This window comes from Mobula birostris, chromosome 18 (assembly GCF_030028105.1).
Source record: "Mobula birostris isolate sMobBir1 chromosome 18, sMobBir1.hap1, whole genome shotgun sequence".
Lineage (NCBI taxonomy): Eukaryota > Metazoa > Chordata > Chondrichthyes > Myliobatiformes > Myliobatidae > Mobula > Mobula birostris.
In genome coordinates, this window is record NC_092387.1 from 3,557,883 (window position 1) to 3,579,472 (window position 21,590).

At 44.8% G+C, this 21,590-nt stretch overlaps 1 protein-coding gene across 3 annotated transcripts in view; it reads left to right on the plus strand.

Moving 5' to 3' along the window:
* The window catches only part of LOC140211906 (neogenin-like), a 343,448-nt gene that overhangs the window by 117,739 nt on the left and 204,119 nt on the right, over window positions 1-21,590 (plus strand). The window contains exon 1 of one of the 3 annotated variants that reach the window (XM_072282105.1): window positions 258-288. The exons of the other annotated variants lie outside the window; for them this stretch is intronic. Within the exon in view, the coding sequence (XP_072138206.1) occupies window positions 273-288 (16 nt within the window). The 5' untranslated portion in view covers window positions 258-272. Of the gene's footprint in view, window positions 1-257; window positions 289-21,590 lie in introns of those variants that run through there. 3 annotated transcript variants of the gene reach the window in all.

The following is a 21,590-nucleotide window of genomic DNA, read 5'->3' on the forward strand; positions in this document are numbered from 1 at the left end:
CTGAAGCTTGCTTTCTACACGGCAGATGAAAGAATATAAGTAAATATCAGCCGAGAATCTGATCATTGAGGAGGACTTGGAGATGGCATTGCCCTGATACTGAAGAATGTTCGTTTCATTGCCATACTCCACAAGGTGTCTCATGTGTTGCTGATGAATTCCCCTTGGAGCTCCGAGCGCAGAAACATCCAGACCAGACCCTTTAGTGTGTCTTTTAGGGACAATTTGTGAGCAGACATTACCTTGGTTTTTTTCTAACTGTTGGTGGGAAGATGCGGAGTGGAGCAGGTAAATACATTGGAATATTACTGCTGCTGAAAGTTGTAGGGTGGAGTAGTTCCCAGGCTGAATTCACTGATTTACTGAAACCCTGGAGTGCTGTGGGAAAACCTGTAATGGATTTAGTCAGTTTAGGAATGGTATTGTTTAAAGGAAGCTGTGAAGTGGAGAATTTCTTGTTGTGGAACTGGAATGGTAGTGAGAAAATGGATTGCAGAATAAAACACAGAAATGCTGGAGGAACTCATCGGGTCAGGCAGCATCTACGGAAGGAAGTGAACACAAAACGCAAACACGGGGAAATCTGAAGTGAATGGTTGTTTTGGGCTGAGAATCTTCATCAGGACTGGAAAGGAAGAGGGCAGAGGCCTGAATAACAGGGAGGAGCACATGCTGGTGGGTGATCAGTAAATCCGGGTGAAAGGGGAGGTGGGAATGATGTGAGAATCTGGGTAGTGTTAGGTGGAAGAGGCTAAGGGCTGAATAAGGTGGAATCTGGAAGAGTGCATAGTGAGCAGTGAAGTAGGTGGTGAACCAGAGGGAGAAAGATATGCTTCCCACCTCCTTCCCTTTATTCCACAGCTCATTATCCTCTCCTACCAGCCTCCACCTTCTTCAGCTCTTTGCCTCTTTCACCTTAGACAGATGAGGAGAATGATCAAGAAAGTGGCAAATGAAATACAATGTTGGAAAATGCACGATCATGCACTTTGGGAGTAGAAATAAATGTGTGGACTATTTTCTAAACGGGGAGAAAATCCAGGAATCTGAGATGCAGAGGGACTTGGGAGTCCTTGTGCAGAACACCCTGAAGGTTAACTTGCAGGTTGAGTCGGTGGTGAGGAAGGCAAATATCATGTTAGCATTCATTTCAAGAGATCAAGAATATAAGAGCAGGGATGTGATTCTGAGGATTTATAAGGCACTGGTGAGGCCTCACTTTGAGTATTGTGAACAGTTTTGGGCTTCTCAACTTAGAAAAGATATGCTGGCATTGGAGAGGCTCCAGAGGAGTTTCACAGGGATGATTCCAGGAATGAAAGGGTTATCATATGAGGAACGTTTGATGGCTCTGGGTCTGTACTCACTGGAATTCAGAAGGATGTGGGGGGGGGGGGTATCTCATTGAAACCTTTCAAATATTGAAAGGCCTAGACAGAGTAGATGTGGAAAGGATGTTTACCGTGGTGGGTGAGTCTAGGACAGGAGGGCACAGTCTCAGGATAGAGGGGCATCCTTTCAAAACAGAGATGTGGAGAAATTTCTCCACATCGGGAGCACCGGATGCAGTATATCACCCCAGCCGACTCACAGGTGAAGTGTCGCCTCACCTGGAAGGACTGTCTGGGGCCCTGAATGATGGTAAGGGAGGAAGTGCTCGCCAATATATAGAAGGCCACATCGGGAGCACTGGACGCAGTATATCACCCTGCATCTGGTGCTCCCGATGTGGCCTTCTATATATTGGCGAGACCCGACGCAGATTGGGAGATCGTTTCGCTGAACACCTACACTCTGTCCGCCAGAGCAAGCAGGATCTCCCAGTGGCCACACATTTTAATTCCATGTCCCATTCCCATTCTGATATGTCTATCCATGGCCTCCCCTACTGTAAAGATGAAGCCACACTCAGGTTGGAGGAGCAACACCTTGTATTCCGTCTGGGTAGCCTCCAACCTGATGGCATGAACATTGACTTCTCAAACTTCTACTAATGCCCCACCTTCCCCTCGTACCCCATCTGTTATTTATTTATATACACACATTCTTTCTCTCACTCTCCTTTTTCTCCCTCTGTCCCTCTGACTATACCCCTTGCCCATCCTCTGGGTTTTTCCCCTCCTCCCCCTTTTCCTTCTCCCTAGGCCTCCTGTCCCATGATCCCCTCATATCCCTTTTGCCAATCAACTGTCCAGCTCTTGGCTCCAGCCCTCCCTCTCCTGTCTTCTATCATTTTGGATCTCCCCCTCCCCCTCCCACTTTCAAATTTCTTACTAACTCTTCTTTCAGTTAGTCCTGACGAAGCATCTCGGCCCGAAACATCGACTGTACCTCTTCCTAGAGATGCTGCCTGGCCTGCTGCGTTCACCAGCAACTTTGATGTGTGTTGCTTGAATTTCCAGCGTCTGCAGAGTTCCTCGTGTTTGTGGTCATGTGTGCTGTTTCTATCTGGATTGACCCCAGGACAAAAGCTGTTGTGACCAGCAAGGACTTGTTCCCTTGCTGTTTCAGCAAAGTTTCGTTTGAGGGGATTGGCTCTTAGAAAATCATAAACATTTATGGCAGAGAGGAGGATAGTTTAGCCCCTCGTGTCCATCCAGCTGATTATTCACACTTCTCAACTGCTGGCCTGTTCTCTGCTTCATCCAAGACTTTTAAAATATTGTTTCTTCCACCATTCTTTCAGGACACAAATTCTAGCCCAGCTAACTTAATGTGAAAAACAATCTTCACTTTTCCTCTTTTTATGCTATGAATTACCTTAAATCTATACACAGCTTTTTGCATGAGCACTTCTCATATTTCAGGCCTCCTGCTGTGCTCAGCCCAGTTACTGAGCGGGGAGATTGTCTCGCGCTAGGGTCAGTATGGTTACTGAGATGGATGACTGAGTGCATTAGGTAAGTGGATGACCTAGTAATTCTCATATAGAATTGGACTTGCAAGCTGTTTCTGATAAAAATCACATGTATAACTTGGAATGTTTCTCTGCTGAAAGTTTTGAATTTATGTGGTGGGGGATGTGTGATGGGTGTTACAGCACTGTACTAGTATGGAATGTGCATTGGATTGTCAGCTGCAACTGTCCTTTGTTTACTCTGTGCTAACTCGGTACCGAGTTTGCCATCTCCAAGTTGCTTCTTTCAAAGTATAATCTTGTCAATCCCTCTAGAGATGGTGTTTAAACGGACCCCAGGGGGAAAAGACCCAGCCTCTGTGTGGGGCTTAGAATCATGGTTGGTTAATGTTGCACCTTGGATCATGGAATTGGGCAGTGATGTTTGTGGTGTGGCTGTGGTTGTGAGTCTTCAGCAGTGTGGTCATTAACACCTTTCGCTGTCTTTGATGAGTTGTATTATTCAGTTACCTTGTTGGTCAGTCTTTGTTTATGTACAGTCCTTTGTAAATTAAATTATATTTCATTATTCATGTAAAAGCCTGCAAAAAATGAATCTCAAGATGGTACATGGTAACATCTACATACTATGATAATAAATTTACTTTGAACTTTGACTCAAGTCCATTGTGAGGAACTGTACATGAATGGATGCTGAATACTAATTAAATGCTAACCTAACCCTGAGGCATTTTAGAGGTCTCCATTCATTTTAGAGTTGAGGAATGGTGTTGACTCAGAGTTGAGGGAGCTTCACCTTGGGCTAATATTGTACTGGTAATGGCTGACTAAGGTGGAACTATCTCAGGTCAGCACTAACGTGTCATCATGAAAAACAGAAACATTTACAAAAGTATGTATATCTTAGCAAGGTAGTAAAACCACATGCACTTCTTCTCTCAGCAACTGCTTACTTCCATTTTCACAGTGGAATGTACAAACAGGAGGAAGCCATTTCACCCCTTGAACCTAGTCTGCCATTGATTGCTGACATGTGATATCACTGCTCCTTTTCTCTCTTTGTAACGAGAATCCATCAATTTAAACTTACTAGGTAGCCTAGCATTAATTGTTATTAGAATAGTGAGTTCTAGATGTATTGTCCTTGATGCAGAATGTTTCCATTCTATACTCCTGAAAGGCCTGATTGTTCAGATTTTGTCCCCTAATTCTAAACTCCCCTGTCAGTTGAAATGAATCAAATTCTTCTCAATGTATTGAAAATTTCAATTTAATCACTTGGTAATCTTCAAAATTTCTGACAAAATGAGGATAGGTTATCTAATTTCTCCTTGTGATTAAAGCATCATCTGAATCCTTTCCCAGTGGTGTGGTCACCTGTATTCTTGGTTTGTTCAGTGTCCTCCTCTGCCCTGCATTAACCCTATATCCAAAACCTGGCCTTTAGATCTGCCTCTGATCTTCTTTTCTAGTATGTTAACTTAAAGTTTTAATTACTTACAGTGGTGTGGTGCCCTTCTAACAGAGCAGCAATTCCTTATCACTGACCCACCCCCTACAGTCTCCCTGAATGTTTTCTTTCTGACAGGACAGTACTCCCTCAACACTGAACATCTGATAATGTGGCACCCCCATACTTGCTACTGACCTTTCAATAGTATGATGTTCTCTCAGTACTATTTCCCCCGGCAGTCCAGTATTCCCTCAGTCCTGTTGCATTAATAATCTGATCCTCCAGCAATCATGACCCTTTGAGAATGCTGCACTGTCTCAATACTGCCCTTAGGTGCTACAGCTAACCTTTCCCGGGTGACCACAGCATTGGGAATGAATTCAGAGGGAATGCATAATATGCTTTAATCACAAGGAAAAACGACACAATCCAGACTCGTTTAGTCTGAGATTTTGAAGACCACCAACTGATTTTACTGAAATTTTCAAGATGTCAAAAAGAAATCAGAGCCATTTCATCTGAGTCAGAATCAGATTTAATGTATCACCAGCATATGCCGTGACATTTGTTAACTTTATGGCAGCAGTACAATGAAATGCATGATAAATAAATATAGAGGAAAAAATGAGTTACATTAAGTATATGTGCATATTAAATAGTTAAGTTAAGTAGTGCAAAATAACAGGAATAAAAAGTAGTGAGATAATAATAATAAGTACTTTATTGATCCTGAGTGGGAAATTCTTTTGTTACAGCAACACATTTAAAAACACACTTTTCAGTGTGCAGACTTAACTAATAACAAAATACAGAATAATAATATATACAATAATAATTTACCAATGTGTAATAATAATGTACAAAATAATAAAACAGAGACTATTGTACTTTGATGTGTGTTCTGTCGTACAGAGATGAACTGTTGTGTATGCTTATTGCATTTGGTAGGAAAGATTTTCTGTACTAATCGTTGTGACAGCGGAGCTGAATGAGCCTGTTTGAAAGGTGCTCCTCTGCTTATTCAGTAGGTCATGGAGAGGATGTGCCAGATTGTCTATAATGGATAACAGATTGTTTACTGACCTCCTTTCCACCACTAACCACTAGCTCAGAAGGCAGTGTTCATGGGTTCAATGTCCATTTAAGAATCTGATGGCAGAGGAGAAGAAGCTGTTCCTGAATCGCTGCGTGTGTACCTTCAGGCTTCTATATCTCCTTTATATGGTAACAGTGAGAAAAGGGCATGTGGTGGCAGAATCTGACTGCGGAGTTTTGAACTAGGAGACAAAATTTGAACAGTCAGGTCAAAATTATGTGCTTATCTGATGATGGAAAGCATAAATTTAAAATTTGTATTTGGAATTAACAAGCATTTTATATAAATTTATATACTAAAATAGTACAAGTCCCAATATAGAGAGGGATGTTAGTTACTGCCAAAGTAGGTAATTACTAGGAGTTATGATGAAGGAAGAACAGGGCCAATGGGTTAGGTGAAGGGTTTGTGGAGCAGCGAGTTCTGATAGCTCAGGTCACTATTCCAGTACAATGACAGAGGTGGTGCTCAAGGGCTCCATCTCAAAGAGAGGAGATTTTCATTGTGTTGAACTGTACTGTGTATTTTGATGTAGCTGGAGTTGGAGAGATTCAGTAGACAATGAGAATGAAGTCTTATGGCCTGCTTTGTAGGAACACAATCAAAAGCAAAAGTCTCATTTGGAGCGAGAACAAAGGAGAAGCCCATGCACACTGTGTTGGAGAGGTCAGGGAATAGGGGAAAAGAGAACAGGCCAAATGTCCTAGTTTCTAACAGGTTGTTGTCAGTGATGCTGATCTTTATGTATCTAAGCTTCAGATTCTGTCACATTTTCTTATAAAGTGACATCCTGCATTGTGGATCAGGCCTTTGTGCACCTTCTCCATTACTGTTGTTTCACAGCTCTATGATGTTGTGGTGGTGCGGATGGAAGTGAGGGAGATCAAGGTTGGGGTTGGTGAGGAAAGGGGGATTCATGATATCTAAGCAAGCTGCATTAGTCACTGGTAGACTCTTATTCAGTGTGACTCCTATCGGTTTTGCCTTTGGTAGGAGCAGGGAACAGAGAGCAGAGTAATCAGCTATTGTGCTGTGTGTTGCCATGATTTGTCAGTGGGGTGGGCCAGTTGAAAGTAAATACTCATGTATGCGTGTAGCGTGAGTGAGTGAGTGAACGAGTAAGCAGTTATTTGACATGATGCAGCTCAGAAATCTGACTCCTGTTCACTTAGTTAAAAATAACCGACGCAGATCCTGAGAAGATCAGGGCATAAAAATGAGACCCTGTTAACACTTTGTGGCATGCGTGTACTCAGAGTTGTATTCACTAACAGGAAGAATTTTGTCTTCCATGCAGCTGCTTTTCAGTCCTTTTGGTAATTTCACAAGTTAAACCTGTTTTTAATTAACTCGCACACAAATGGCTTCTAGGCTTGCTTTCATTCTCAGAATACATATTCTGCTCTGCATGTGCTGAGGGAGCAGGATCCAGCATGTCGCTGTTGGGCTCCAGCCTTTCCATTGTTTATTATACTTTTTACATCACGCAGTCAAACCACAGATCACAGCAGCGTCATTGTGAAGGGTCACCTCACACACAGGGTCATTGCTGTAACAACTGGCTGACTGCTATCCAATCTATTCTTTATGTAATTGTGGACTCTCTCTCTCACAGCAGCATAAGCTACTCGGCCCAATCTCACAAACCTGGATCAGGAAGGAGGAACACTGGCCAGTGCTTCTGGCTCTGCAGGCTTTCTGGTTGGGACACATTGAGAAGGCACTTGACTATTGGTTTTCATTGCACTGTGGCAGGGTTCCTACCACATCTGGTTTTTTTTTGTAGAGCTGTTGTGAATCCCATGATTCTTGATAGCAGGGATCTGTCAGGATCTCCTATTAGGACATCCCTTTAGAACAGAGATGAGGAGGAATTTCTTTAGCCAGAGGTTAGTAAATCTGTGGAATTCACTGCCACACGTGGCTGTGGAGACCAAGTCATCGGAGAAAACTCAGTGGGCTGAATGGCTTAATTTTGCTTCTATGTCTTATGGTCTAAGTGAGCTTCCAGGTGAGACTGATTGTAGCTGCCCAGTATACGTGTCATGTGCCTTTAAGGCCAATGTCAAAATCTGAAAATAAATGTAAGGCATCTGCCCTGTGCCTGCATAAGAGTCTGCACACAGAGGGTCACACTCCAGCAGGGGGTTTCTGCAGTTCTTGAACTCTTTGATATTTCTATTCTTGCAATGTATCTGAGGACACTGTTGTTATGGAGCCAATTCAATGGAGACAACTGCTGATTATGCAGTGATCTGTACAACTATCATCAATACTGTTGCTGTGCAGTTAGTACTTGACTGGGCGTGCTACCGTAATATCAGATCTCTGATGAACAGGGTGTTGGTTATCATGAGACTTTAAAGCTGGCACAAAACTCTGATTTTATTAACAGCAATAATCCCTGTTCATGGACTACCCACAGCAGCCATCACAGAGAACTGGAAGTATAGCACCGACACGGTCTCTGTTGAAATCTAATGTAGTAGTGAAGGAACAAGCATCAGCATCCCCTCCTAACAAACATACCAACATTGAGGTCTAAATAACATGCAGTTATTGTTAGGGATGGGACCAGGCATGCCATTTGCTTGTACGACATGGAACTCTTGAATCAGGCTCTGTCTCAGGAAGAGTTTATCAGGTGGAGAGGGAAAGAGTCAAGAATGTGTCCAAGTATCCTTGAGGGGCAACATTTCCACTACTGTAACTCCTGGGAATCCCCGCCTGTGACCACTATAAGTAGAGGAGTACTTGGGTTGGCACTGAGAACTTTGTAACCATGCATCAGAAGTTCAGAGAAATCCATCCCGTAAGTGGTATGAAGTGCATCACCTGGGAAATTATTTACTCAGAATCAGGTTTAATATCACTTGCATATGTTGTGAATTTTGTTGTTTTGTGGCAGCAGTACATTGCAATACATTATTATAAAACTATGAATAACAAGAAATATAAATATATATATTTAAATTAAGTTAAGTGATGGCAGAGGAGATGTAGCTGTTCCTAATGGGTTGAGTGTGTGCCTTCAGGCTCCTGTGCCTCTTCCTTATTGGTAGCAATGAGAAGAGGGTATGTCCTGGGGAGATGGGGGTCCTTAATGGTGACTGCTGCCTTTTGAAGGTGTCCTCGATGTTGGGGAGGATAGTGCCCATAATGGAGCTGGCTGAGTTTTCTGCATTTCTTTTGCGATTTTGTGCAGTGGCCTATCCATACCAGACGTTGATGCAACCAGTTAGAATGCTCTCCATGGTACATCTATAGAAATTGGTGAGAGTCTTTGGTGATGTACCTAGTCTCCTCAAACTGCTAATTGAATATAGCTGCTGTCGTGTCTTCTTTGTAATTGCATCAATATGTTGCACTCAGAAATATTGACACCTGAGAACTTGAAACTGCTCACCTTTTCCACCGCTGATCCTACGACGAGGACTCCTGTGTGTTCCCTTGACTTCCCCTTCCTGAAGTCCACAATCAATTTCTTGGTCTTACTGACACTAAGTGCTCAGCTACCCCATTGAGTCCCTCCTGCCATATGTGTGGAAGAGCCAGTGATTCTTATATCTTTTTGTTAAGACAAATGAAAACCTACAGATCGGGTCTTGCTCAATTTTCTGGGACTGTTTGGGAAAGATTATTATGGAAACTAGTTTGTTCTCTATAACTGAGCAAAACTATGACATATTTCTCTCCACTGGAGTGGTTTCATCACTGATTGACCTTTCCCTCTCAGGTGGGAGTCATGGTTCCTACTCCCACCCTCAGTGGAAATCTGTGGTTGTTACTTCCTGTCTGGAGTTCTGCCCAACTGCAATTTCCTCCCAAACTGGATGCAGCCTGTGTTTACAGCTTTCCAAAGGACGCCTTATGGGTGGGGAGGAACCATGTGTCAGATCAGTGGAGAAAAGAGGAAAAAAATTCCAAACAGCTAAAGGAGTGATGAATGAGAGTGCCATTTATTGTCCTGAAGAGACAAACACTTATTAAGTGGTGAGAACATTAATTACTCTTCTATTGTCTCCCAAGATGTCTTGCATAAAACAGTTGCCCAGTTATAATGTGAAAAAGACTCCATGCCAGAGATTCCTGAAGCCAGCACTAAATAAAAGCAGTAGACCAGCGCACTGTTAGAAAACCAACAATGAAGGCCAGAGGCGGCTAATATTTACTGTCTGAAGTACTGACATATCAATCATGATGATAATCCCTTAACATAGTCAATTTTGTATTCTTGTAAGAAAGTACTTTCCTTCTCTTTCCTCATGCTATCTGATTCTGACAGAAGCTTGTATCCTGTTGAAGCAGTCAGAGCTTGGTTGCCACCCCTGTGACATTCCTGAAGTAAATGTAAGCAAAAAGTTACTGTTTGATTGATGAAGGTCTCACTTTTCCCTCACAACCCTTCTCATCTTGACTCATTTATTGATTCTGCCTTGTTCAGTGCTTTCTACTCTGGTTCCTCAAATCCTTACTCATTCTGCACCCACTGTGTCATAGCCTGATGTCATTGTTAGACCGTTCCTCTTACTTCCTTACCATGACTTTAAATCTTCTTGCCTCTCTCAGGCTTCCCTTATTGAGTCATAGAGCACTACAGCACACAAGCAGGCCCTTCAGCCCATCCAGTCTGTGCCGAACAGACTTTGTCCCATCGACCCATACTCGGACCATAGCTCTCTACACCCCTCTCATCCAAGCAACACACAAAATGCTGGAGTAACTCAGCAGGCTAAGCAGCATCTATAAGAGTACAGTTGACGTTTTGGGTCGAGACCCTTCAACAGGACTGGAAAAAAAAAGATGAGGAGTAGAGTTAAAAAGTGGGGGAGGGGAGAGAGAAACGCAAGGTCATGTGAAACCGGGAGGGGAGGGGTGAAGTAAAGAGCTAGGAATGTTGATTGGTGAAAGAGATACAGGGCTGGAGAAGGGAGAATGTAATAGGAGAGGACAGAAGGCCCTGGAAGAAAGAAAAGGGGGGAAGGAGCACCAGAGATGGACAGGCAAAGAGATAAGGTGAGAGAGGGAAAAGGGGATGGAGAATGTTGGGGGGGGGGGAGAAGCATATTACTGGAAGTTCAAGAAGTTGACGTTCATGCCATCAGGTTGGAGGCTACCCAGACGGAATATTAGGTGTTGTTGCTTCAATCTGAGTGTGGCCTCATCACAACAGTAGAGGAATGGGAGTAGGAACTGGCATTAAAATGGATGGCCACTGGGAGATCCTGCTTTTTCTGGCGGACTCAGCAAAGCGGTGTTCCAATCTGTGTTGGGACTCACCGATATACAGGAGGCTGCACTGGGCACACCGGACACAGTAGCGACCCCAAGCAGAACAACTGCTACACCTGCTTCTTTACCTCCTCCCTCACAGCCATTCAGGACCCCAAAGAGTTCTTCCAGGTAAGGCAGCATTTCACCTCTGAGTCTGTTGGGGTCATTTACTGTGTCCGGTGCCCTGTATCTCTTTCACTAATGAACTTCCTGGCTCTTTCCTTCACCCTTCCCCCCCTCCCAGATTCACCTATCATCTTGTGTTTCTCCATCCCCTCCCCCCACCTTTTGACTCGGCTCATCTTTTTTTCTCTTCAGTGCTGCTGAAGGTCACAGCCCAAAACGTTGACTGTTCTCTTTTCCATAGATGCTGCCTGGCCTGCTGAGTTTCTCCAACATTTTGTGTGTGTTGGTTAGATTTCCAGCATCTGCAGATTTTCTCTTGTTTGTGATTGGACTTCTCTCATCCATGTACTTATCCAAATTTCTCAAATGTTGAAATTGAACCCACATACACCATTTTTTCTAGAACTGGAGGCAGGGAGCATGTGAGGATAACATTGTCACAGCAGTGCTAAGAGTGCTCAGGAGCTTGTGGGTAATGCACATTCGTAAGCTGCAAAGTCAGGGCACAGTGCTGAAGAATATTTCTGCTGCTCCCATTTTGGACTTTGTCACCTCTTTCTGCATTGACTCCTGGATGGAGATTGAAGAAAGCTTATAAAAGGTAAAGATGTGTCCATTAAATCAGTGTGTGCATACTGTGTGTGGATGTGTTCCTATATGTGTGTGTCTGTGTGCACAGGCGTGTGTTGTGTGTGGATGTGTTCCTGCATCTATGTGTCTGTACAGTCATGTGGATAGAGGAATTCTTTCTAGTGGAGAAAAATTCAATAACTGAGGACACGGGTTGAAGGTGATTGTCAAAAAGATAGCTAGGTTGCGGTCTGAAAGGTGATGCTCGAAAACACAGGAAAACGGATTCAAAAAGGATTTGGATAAATACTTAATCAAGTCAGTCAAGTCGCTTTTTGTTGTCATTTCGACCATAAACTGCTGGTACAGTACACATTAAAAATGAAACAATGTTCCTCCAGGACCATGGTGCTACGTGAAACAACACAAAACTACACTAGACTATGTGAGGCAACACAACGCTACACTAGACTACAGATCTAAACAGGACTACATAAAGTGCACAAAACAGTGCACGGAAGTACAATAAATAATAAACAAGACAATAGGCACAGTAGAGGATAAATTACAATATAATAATAAATGACGTAGATGTCAGTCTAGTCTCTGGGTATTAAGGAGTCTGATGGCTTGGGGGAAGAAACCGTTGCACAGTCTGGTCGTGAGAACCCGAATGCTTTGGTACCTTTTGCCAGATGGCAGGAGGGAGTTTGTATGAGGGGTGCATGGGATCCTTCACAATGCTGTTGGCTTTACGGGTGCAGCGTGTAGTGTAAATGTCTGTAATGGCGGGAAGAGAGACCCCGATGATCTTCTCAGCTGACCTCACTATCTGCTGCAGGGTCTTGCGATCCAAGATTGTGCAATTCCCGAACCAGGCAGTGATGCAGCTGCTCAGGATGCAGGATAGAGGAGGAACGTTTGCAGGGCTGTGCAGAGAGAGCAGGAAATGCTCTTTTAAACAGGGCCAAATGTTCTCTCTGTGTCCTGTAAGATTATCTGGTCCTGTTCGATGAAATCCACTAACCCCTACTCCCTCCATGCACACGTGTACAACATACTGGTTTTTGCTATGTGCAATGTTTTTAACACTTTATATACCCATCATATATGCATGTGAGCATTTCTTGAGCAGTCAGCTATGGCATTGGTCTCTGAGCTGGACTGCTGAGGGTTCAAGTCATTTCTGGAGATCAGAGCACATAAACCTACACTGATGGTTTAATACAGTGATGGTTTGATGCAGTGTAATACAGGAGTGCTGCTCTGTCAGAGCTGCCATCTTGTAGATAATCCCTCCCAGATTGGCGTAAAAGATCCCATGATACTATTTGAGACGATAAAGGGAAAATTATTGCCAGTGTGCTAGCCCTTATTTAACACTGAACTGGCTCTCTGCTTATCATTTAATGCTGTATATGGACGTTGCCATCTGTTTTTCAAAGAGGTAATTATATAGCTCTAAAGCATTTTTGAAGATTCTTTAGCTCATGTAAATGAGCTGTGTAAATGAGAGCTTTTTTACTCTGAATATGCCATCATGTCTTTCTTATAGAATTCCCTTGTTTACATTACCCTTTCAGACTGTATAATGTAACCTTTTGTAAAGTATTATTTGCCATTATTCTCAATGCAATATCCCGCTCTAGCTGTTTAATGGTGTGTGTGTGTGTGTGTTTTTTATATATACATATATATATATATAATGGAGCTGATGAAGTTCACAACTTTTTGCAGCTTCTTTTGATCCTGTGCAGTAGTTCCCTCCCTCCACAAATACAAGACAGTGATGTAGCCAGTTAGAATGCTCTCCACAGTACATCAGTAGAAATTTGCAAGTGTCTTTGGTGACATACCAGATCTCCTTAAACGCCTACTGAAATACAGCCACTGTTGTGTCTTTGCAACAGCATTGATACGTTGGGCCCAGCATAGATCTTCAGAGATGTTGACATGCAGAAACTTGAAATTGCTCAGTCTTTCCACTTCTGATCCTTCCATGAGGGCTGGTGTGTGTTCTCTCGTCTTACCGTTTCTGAAGTCCACAGTCAGTTCTTTGGTCTTCCTGATGTTGAGTGCAAGGTTGTTGCTGAGATACCACTCAACCAGCTATCCACCATCGTTTTGGGAGATTTTAACAAGCCAGTCTGAAAAAAATCACAAAGCAATTACCATCAGCAGATTACTTGCAATACCAGAGGAAACAACACACTGGACCATTGCTACACTACCATCAAGTATGCCTACCGTGCTATTCCACACCCTCACTTCGGGAAGTCTGATTATCGTGCTGCACTTCTACTCTGAGTATAGGCAGAGACTGAAGACTGCAGCTCCAGCAGTGAGGACCAAGACGGGATGGACAAGGGAAGCACAGGTGCACCTACAGGACGGCTTTGAATCGGTGGACTGGACTGTATTCAGGGATTCATCTTTCAATCTGGATGAGTATGCTGCAGTTGTTACCGACTTCATTAAAACCTGTGTGGATGAGTGTGTGCCTACAAAGACTTACTGTGCATTCCCAAACCAAAACCGTGGATGAACCAGGAGCTACGTAGTCTGCTGAAGGCTAGATCTGTGGCATTCAAGTCTGGCAACCCAAGCCTGTACCAGAAAACCAGGTATGATTTGTGGAGGGCTAATTCAAGGGCGAAGAGACAACTTTGAACGTGGTTGGAGGCGATATCAGATGCGCGGCAACTCTGGCAGGGTCTGCAAGACCTTACTTCCTACAAAGCAAAACTCAGTAGTATGAATGGCAGCGATGCTTCACTACCAGATGAACTCAACGCCTTCTATGCCCGCTTTGACTGGGAGAACACAACTACAGCTGTGAAGATCCCCGTTGCACCTGATGACCCTGTGATCTCTGTCTCAGAGGCCGATGTTAGGCTGTCTTTAAAGAGAGTGAACCCTCGCAAGGCAGAAGGTCCCGATGGCGTACCTGTTAAGACTCTGAAAACCTGTGCCAACCAACTGGTGGGAGTATTCAAGGACAATTTCAACCTCTCACTGCTGCGGGCAGAAGTTCCCACTTGCTTCAAAAAGGCAACAATTATACCAGTGCCTAAGAAGAGTGATGTGGGCTGCCTTAATGACTATCGCCTGGTAGCACCCACATTGACAGTGATGAAATGCTTTGCAAGGTTGGTTATGACTAGACTGAAGTCCTGCTTCAGCAAGGACCTGGACCACTGCAATTTGCCCATTGTCACAATAAGTCTATGGCAGACGCAATCTCCATGGCTTTTCACACTATTTTAGACTACCTAGACAACTCAAACACCTACGTCAGGGTGCAGTTCATCGACTATAGCTCAGCATTTACTAAATCCTGATTGAGAAGTTGCAGAACCTGGGCCTCTGTACCTCCCTCTGCAGTTGGATCCTTGACTTCCTAACCGGAAGACCACAGTCTGTGGATTGGTGATAATATATCCTGCTCACTGACGATCAACACTGGTGCACCTCAAGGGTGTGTGCTTAGCCCACTGCTGTACTCTTTGTATACACATGACTGTGTGGCTAGGCATAGCTCAAATACCATCTACAAATTTGCTAATGATACATTTGTTGTTGGTAGAATCTCAGGTGGTGACGAGAGGGCATATATGCTCCTATAGGAGTGAGATATGCCAACTAATGGATGGTGCTGCAGCAACAACCTGGCACTCAGCGTCAGTAAGACAAAAGAGCTGATTGTGGACTTCAGGAAGGGTAAAGTGAAGGAACACATACCAATCCTCATAGAGGGATCAGAAGTGGAGAGAGTGAGCAGCTTCAAGTTCCTCGATGTCAAGATCTCTGAGGATCTGACGTGGGGTCTTGGTATGGAGTAGACATGTGTCCCTGGAGCTGCGCCTAACTTCACTTTTTGCCTCACCCAAATAGCAGTTAATTCTTATTTTTTAAGTGACTGAAGTGAGCTGTAACGGGCTGAACGAAATGACGAAGTCAGGTAAAGGGAAGAAACAAGGAAAGGGTGCAGGAGAAGAAGATTCTGGCGAGGGCTCCGCGAAGCTAGTGGGCCCAGGAGAAGCTAAAGCCAATGCTGCTAGCGCCCTGGGCCCAACTACCATTGAAGAAGTCCTTGTGATGGTAAACAAATTGTACAGTTTGGTAGACGGGAGACATGCAGAGGATAATAAGTCAATCATGAACCTAACAGCGGCTCTAACCGAAATCAGTAAGCGTGTTTCTTTAATGGAGGATACCGCCGAATCGTATGAGAGGGGAATCGAAGAGTTGGAGAGCAGGCTTGATAGCCTAATATCCCAAAACACGCAGCTACAGGCTAAGGTGGATGACCTTGAAGCTCGGTCTCGCCATCAAAACATTTGCATTATCAGGGTTCAGGAGAAAGCCAAAAACAATAAGTCGACGGAATTTGTAGCCACGTTGCTTCCGAAATTGCTGGGGGAAGAACATTTCCACCAGCCGATTGAAGTGGACCGTGCCCACCGGAGTCTAGCACCTGCTAAAAATGGCAGGCCAAGAGGTTACACCACTACCAGGTTAAAGAGCTGGTGCTACAGTTGTCCAGGGAGAGAGATCCGCTGCCGTATGACAGGCGTCCGGTGTTCATTTACCCGGAGTTAACCTCGGCTACCATGAGGAAACATCAAGATTTTCAGCACATTAAGGAGAAATGCAAAGGCAGGAAAATTAGGTGTGGATTCCAGTATCCAGCAAGGTTTGTGGTTACAGTTAACAATAGCACCCGTACATTCAGCACTGCAGCCATAGCGGAGCCAAGAAGTTAAAGATTGGCATTCGGACACTGTATTAACCTAAAAACGGATTAATGCTGGGTGACTGGATTCGTCGTTGATCGATAGCAGCTTCATCTGGAGACTGTTTGTTATGCTCAGCGCATGAGGAACTGAAAAATAAGCTCACACTCAGATGTGGGTGAGGACTAATTGTTATTGTTTATTTTTATATTTCATAGTGTATTTGTGAAGTGGTGTTTCTCCCGTGTTTAGTGAGTAATGGGTAGCTATCTCGCCATTCCGGGCCATGTACTGGCTCTTGGATATAGCTTTGGCTGTAGGTTAGGGGTATGGTAGTACTATTCCTGGTGTGTTTTTATTATTGGGAGGGCTTTTAGTGTTTCTCAAGGGGTTGTTACAGCACATCTATTTGTTCGAGTTACAGTTTGTGTTATGCCATGACCATACAGCATAAATTTTTTGTTAAGCAGCAGATATGACATCTAATTTGCATATGCACAGCATTGGTGAGACTAAACTTGTCAGCTGGAATGAACGGGGGATGAATAGTCCACTGAAGAGAGGGAAGATGTATGCACATCTTCGTACACTCAAAGCTGATAGTTGTTTTCTCCAAGAAACGCACGTTACGAAAACAGCAGTGAAAGTGCTTTGTCCCTCCTGGACACCTCAGGTCTACCAGTGGAAATTTAGTACTAAAACTAGAGGTGTTGCAATCCTAATAAAAAAACCCATACTGTTAATTCACACACAAACTATTGCTGACCAGAGGGGCAGATATGTAATAGTAAGTGGAATATTAAATTCTATACCATTGACACTAATGAATGTGTACAGGCCCAACTTTGATGATCCAATTTTTTTTCAGAACCTCTTTAAGGCCATGCCTAATCTGTCTGACTCTAACTTGATTGTAGGTGGAGACTTTAATTGCATCTTAAACTTCCTCCTAGATAGACAATGTCCCCAAGTTTGTTCACTTAAAAATAATGTAACACTTAATAATCTCATGCAATCATATAACATAGTGCATATTTGGAGGCTTCTTAATCCCATGAAGAAGGATTTTTCATATTTCTCCGCAGTACATAAATCCTACTCTAGGATTGATTATTTTCTGTTTGATTTGAAATTGGTCTTGTCTGTAGTCGGTTGCACTTACCATAATATACTTATATTGGATCATACTCCTGTCTCCCTTATACTTAAATTGAACCACAAAAGAGGGGAATATAGTTGGCGTTTAAATAATGCTTTGCTAAAGGATAAGGATCTTTGCTCTTATCTTTCAGATAAGATAGATCTATACTTAAGCACCAATGATGTGGGCGGTGTTGATGATTCCACTCTTTGGGAGGCCATGAAGGCGGTTATTAGAGGTTGTATAATAGCGTATGAGACAGCGGAAAAAAGAAGATTCAAGAAAAGGTTAACTGAAATAGATGATCAGTTGGCAAATCTGGAAGCTTCTTACAAAATAAACCAGGAAGCAGAATTACTTAATAAGATTACTTCCTTACAGTATGAGTATAATTCTATAATGTCCAAGAGTATTTCAAGACTACTGACCCAAGTCAGACAAAGGTATTTTGAGCTTGATGAAAAGCCCCATAAGTTATTAGCCCATCAGTTAAGACAGATGCAGGCCTCCAGGGCCATACATCATATAAAGGCGAAAGATGACTTTTTATTGATGGACCCAGAAAAAATTAATAAGTGTTTTGCGGAGTTCTATGCTAATGTTTACCAATCACAAGGCAGTCCGGACGTTGAAGCTACGGAAGCATTTTTTGATCATCTGAATCTGCCCACGCTGTCAATAGATTCAGTAAATACACTTGATGCTGATATAACGCAAACACGAGGAATTCTTCAGATGCTGGAAATTCAGGCAACACACATCAAAGTTGCCGGTGAACGCAGCAGGCGAGGCAGCATCTCTAGGAAGAGGTACAGTCGACGTTTCGGGCCAAGACACTTCGTCAGGACTAACTGAAAGAAGAGCTAGTAAGAGATTTGAAAGTGGGAGGGGGAGAAGGAGATCCAAAATGATAGGAGAAGACAGGAGGGGGGGCGACGGAGCCAAGAGCTGGACAGATGATTGGCAAAGGGACAGGAGGCCCAGGGAGAAAGAAAAGGGGGAGGGGGGGAAACCCAGAGGATGGGCAAGGTGGATAGTGAGAGGGACAGAGGGAGAGAAAGGAGAGAGAGAAAGTCCTGACGAAGGGTCTCGGCCTGAAACGTCGACTGCACCTCTTCCTAGAGATGCTGCCTGGCCTGCTGCGTTCACCAGCAACTTTTATGTGTGTTGAGAGAGAAAGAATGTGTGTATATAAATAAATAACGGATGGGGTACGAGGGGGAGGTGGGGCATTAGCGGAAGTTAGAGAAGTCAATTTTCATGCCATCAGGTTGGAGGCTACCCAGACAGAATACTGTACAAGGTGTTGTTTCTCCAACCTGAGTGTGGCTTCATCTTTACAGTAGAGGAGGCCGTGGATAGTCATATCAGAATGGGAATGGGACGTGGAATTAAAATGGGTGGTCACTGGGAGATCCTGTTTTCTCTGGCGGACAGAGCGTAGGTGTTCAGCAAAGTGGTCTCCCAGTCTGCGTCGGGTCTCGCCAATATACAGAAGGCCACATCGGGAGCACCGGACGCGGTGTATCACCCCAGCCAACTCACAGGTGAAGTGTCGCCTCACCTGGAAGGACTGTCTGGGGCCCTGAATGGTGGTAAGGGAGGAAGTGTAAGGGCATGTGTAGCACTTGTTCCGCTTACAAGGATAAATGCCAGGAGGGAGATTGGTGGGGAGGGATGGGGGGGGACGAATGGACAAGGGAGTCGCGTAGGGAGCGATCCCTGCGGAAAGCAGGGGGGGGGGAGGGAAAGATGTGCTTAGTGGTGGGATCCCGTTGGAGGTTGCGGAAGTTACGGGGAATAATATGTTGGACCCGGAGGCTGGTGGGGTGGTAGGTGAGGATAAGGGGTACCTTATTCCTAGTGGGGTGGCGGGAGGATGGAGTGAGAGCAGATGTGCGTGAAATGGGGGAGATGCGTTTGAGAGCAGTGTTGATGGTGGAGGAAGGGAAGCCCCTTTCTTTAAAAAAGGACATCTCCCTCGTCCTGGAATGAAAAGCCTCATTTTGAGAGCAGATGCAGTGGAGGGGGATGGCATTTTTGCAAGAGACAGGATGAGAAGAGGAATAGTCCAGATAGCTGTGAGAGTCAGTAGGCTTATAGTAGACATCAGTAGATAAGCTGTCTCCAGAGATAGAGACAAAAAGATCTAGAAAGGGAAGGGAGGTGTCGGAAATAGACCAGGTAAACTTGAGGGCAGGGTGAAAGTTGGAGGCAAAGTTAATGAAGTCAACAAGCTCAGCATGCATGTAGGAAGCAGCGCCAATGCAGTCGTCAGTGTAGCAAAGGAAAAGTGGGGGACAGATACCAGAATAGGTTGGAACATAGATTGTTCCACAAAGCCAACAAAAAGGCAGGCATAGCTAGGACCCATATGGGCGACCATAGTGACACCTTTAGTTTGGAGGAAGTGGGAGGAGCCAAAGCGGAAATTATTAAGAGTAAGGACTAATTCCGCTAGACGGAGCAGAGTGGTATTAGAGGGGAACTGGTTAGGTCTGGAATCCAAAAAGAAGCGGAGAGCTTTGAGACCTTCCTGATGGTGGATGGAAGTATATAGGGACTGGACTTCCATGGTGAAAATAAAGTGGTGGGGGCCAGGGAACTTAAAATCATCGAAAAGTTTAAGAGCATGAGAAGTGTCACGAACATAGGTAGGAAGGGATTGAACAAGGGGGGGATAACACTGTGTCGAGGTATGCAGAAATGAGTTCGGTGGGGCAGGAGCAAGCTGAGACAATAGGTCTGCCGGGACAGGTTTGTGGATCTTGGTTAGGAGGTAGAAATGGGAAGTGCGGGGTGTGGGAACTGTAAGGTTGGTAGCAGTGGATAGGAGATCCCCTGAGCGGATAAAGTCGGTGATGGTGTGGGAGACCATGGCCTGGTGCTCCTTAGTGGGGTCACGATTGAGGGGTAAATAAGAGGCGGTATCCGTGAGTTGTCGCTGTACCTCAGCAAGGTAGAGGTCAGTACACCAGACTATAACAGCACCCCCCTTATCGGCGGGTTTTATAGTAAGGTTAGGATTAGTGCGGAGGGCGTGGAGAGCAGAGCGTTCGGAAGGAGTGAGGTTGGAATGGGAACAAGGTGCGGTGAAGTCGAGACAGTTGATGTTAGCAATAAAGAGATCCAGAGCAGGCAGAAGACCAGAGCGGGGTGTCCATGAAGAGGAGGAGGGTTGAAGACGGGAGAAGGGGTCATCAGTGGGGGTGGAAGAGTCCTTGCTGAAGAAGTAGGCTCGGAGACGGAGACGGCGGAAGAAAAGTTCCGCATCATGGCAAACATGGACCACGCTGAAGTGTGGGCGAAGGGGGACAAGGGTGAGGCCCTTACTGAGGACAGAGCGTTCTGCCTCCGATAGTTGAAGGTCGGAGGGGATGGTAAAGACCCGGCACGGATGAGAGCTGGGATCAGAGGGGGGAGGCTGGGGGTGTCAGTGGAGAGGGGAGGGTTGGGGTGAGAGGAAGATGGAGCCTCTGAGGGCCCAGGAGCTGATGGTGGGATGTGAGGGAGACGGGGTTGCAGAGTAGTGGTGGGGGAAGGGGAGACGGGAGTCACAATAGCAGCACATAAAGACCCGGCCTGGAGTTTGCTTTGAAGGTGTCAGTGGTCGTTGCTGGAGTCCAGGTTTTGAATATGCCCTGAGGTGTTGGAGCCGGCGAGATCAGTGGCAGGGGCCGCAATCTGCGGTTCATGCCTGCTAGCGTCAGGGCCAGCAGGCTCTGGGGTCTGCAGATGTAAGATCTTGCAATCTTTGCCTAACATGACAAAGTCAAAAAAACGGCGATTGCAGGCATGGATCTGACGGAGGTTGAAATAACGGGTAGGATCATTACAGATGGCGAAGGAAGTGTCCTGAAGGTATGGAAGGGTCTGGGATAGGGACACCAAATACCTCCTCATGGCGGAGAGGGTCGCCTTCAGAGCTTGACGGGAGAAGCGATGAGAGGCGTCCGGTGCTCCCGATGTGGCCTTCTATATATTGGCGAGACCCAACGCAGACTGGGAGACTGCTTTGCTGAACACCTATGCTCTGTCCGCCAGAGAAAGCAGGATCTCCCAGTGGCCACCCATTTTAATTCCACATCCCATTCCCATTCTGATATGTCTATCCATGGCCTCCTCTACTGTAAAGATGAAGCCACTCTCAGGTTGGAGGAACAACACCTTATATTCTGTCTGGGTAGCCTCCAACCTGATGGCATGAACATTGACTTCTCAAACTTCCACTAATGCCCCACCTCCCCCTCGTACCCCATCTGTTATTTATTTATATACACACATTCTTTCTTTTTCTCTCCTTTTTCTCCCTTTGTCCCTCTCACTATACCCCTTGC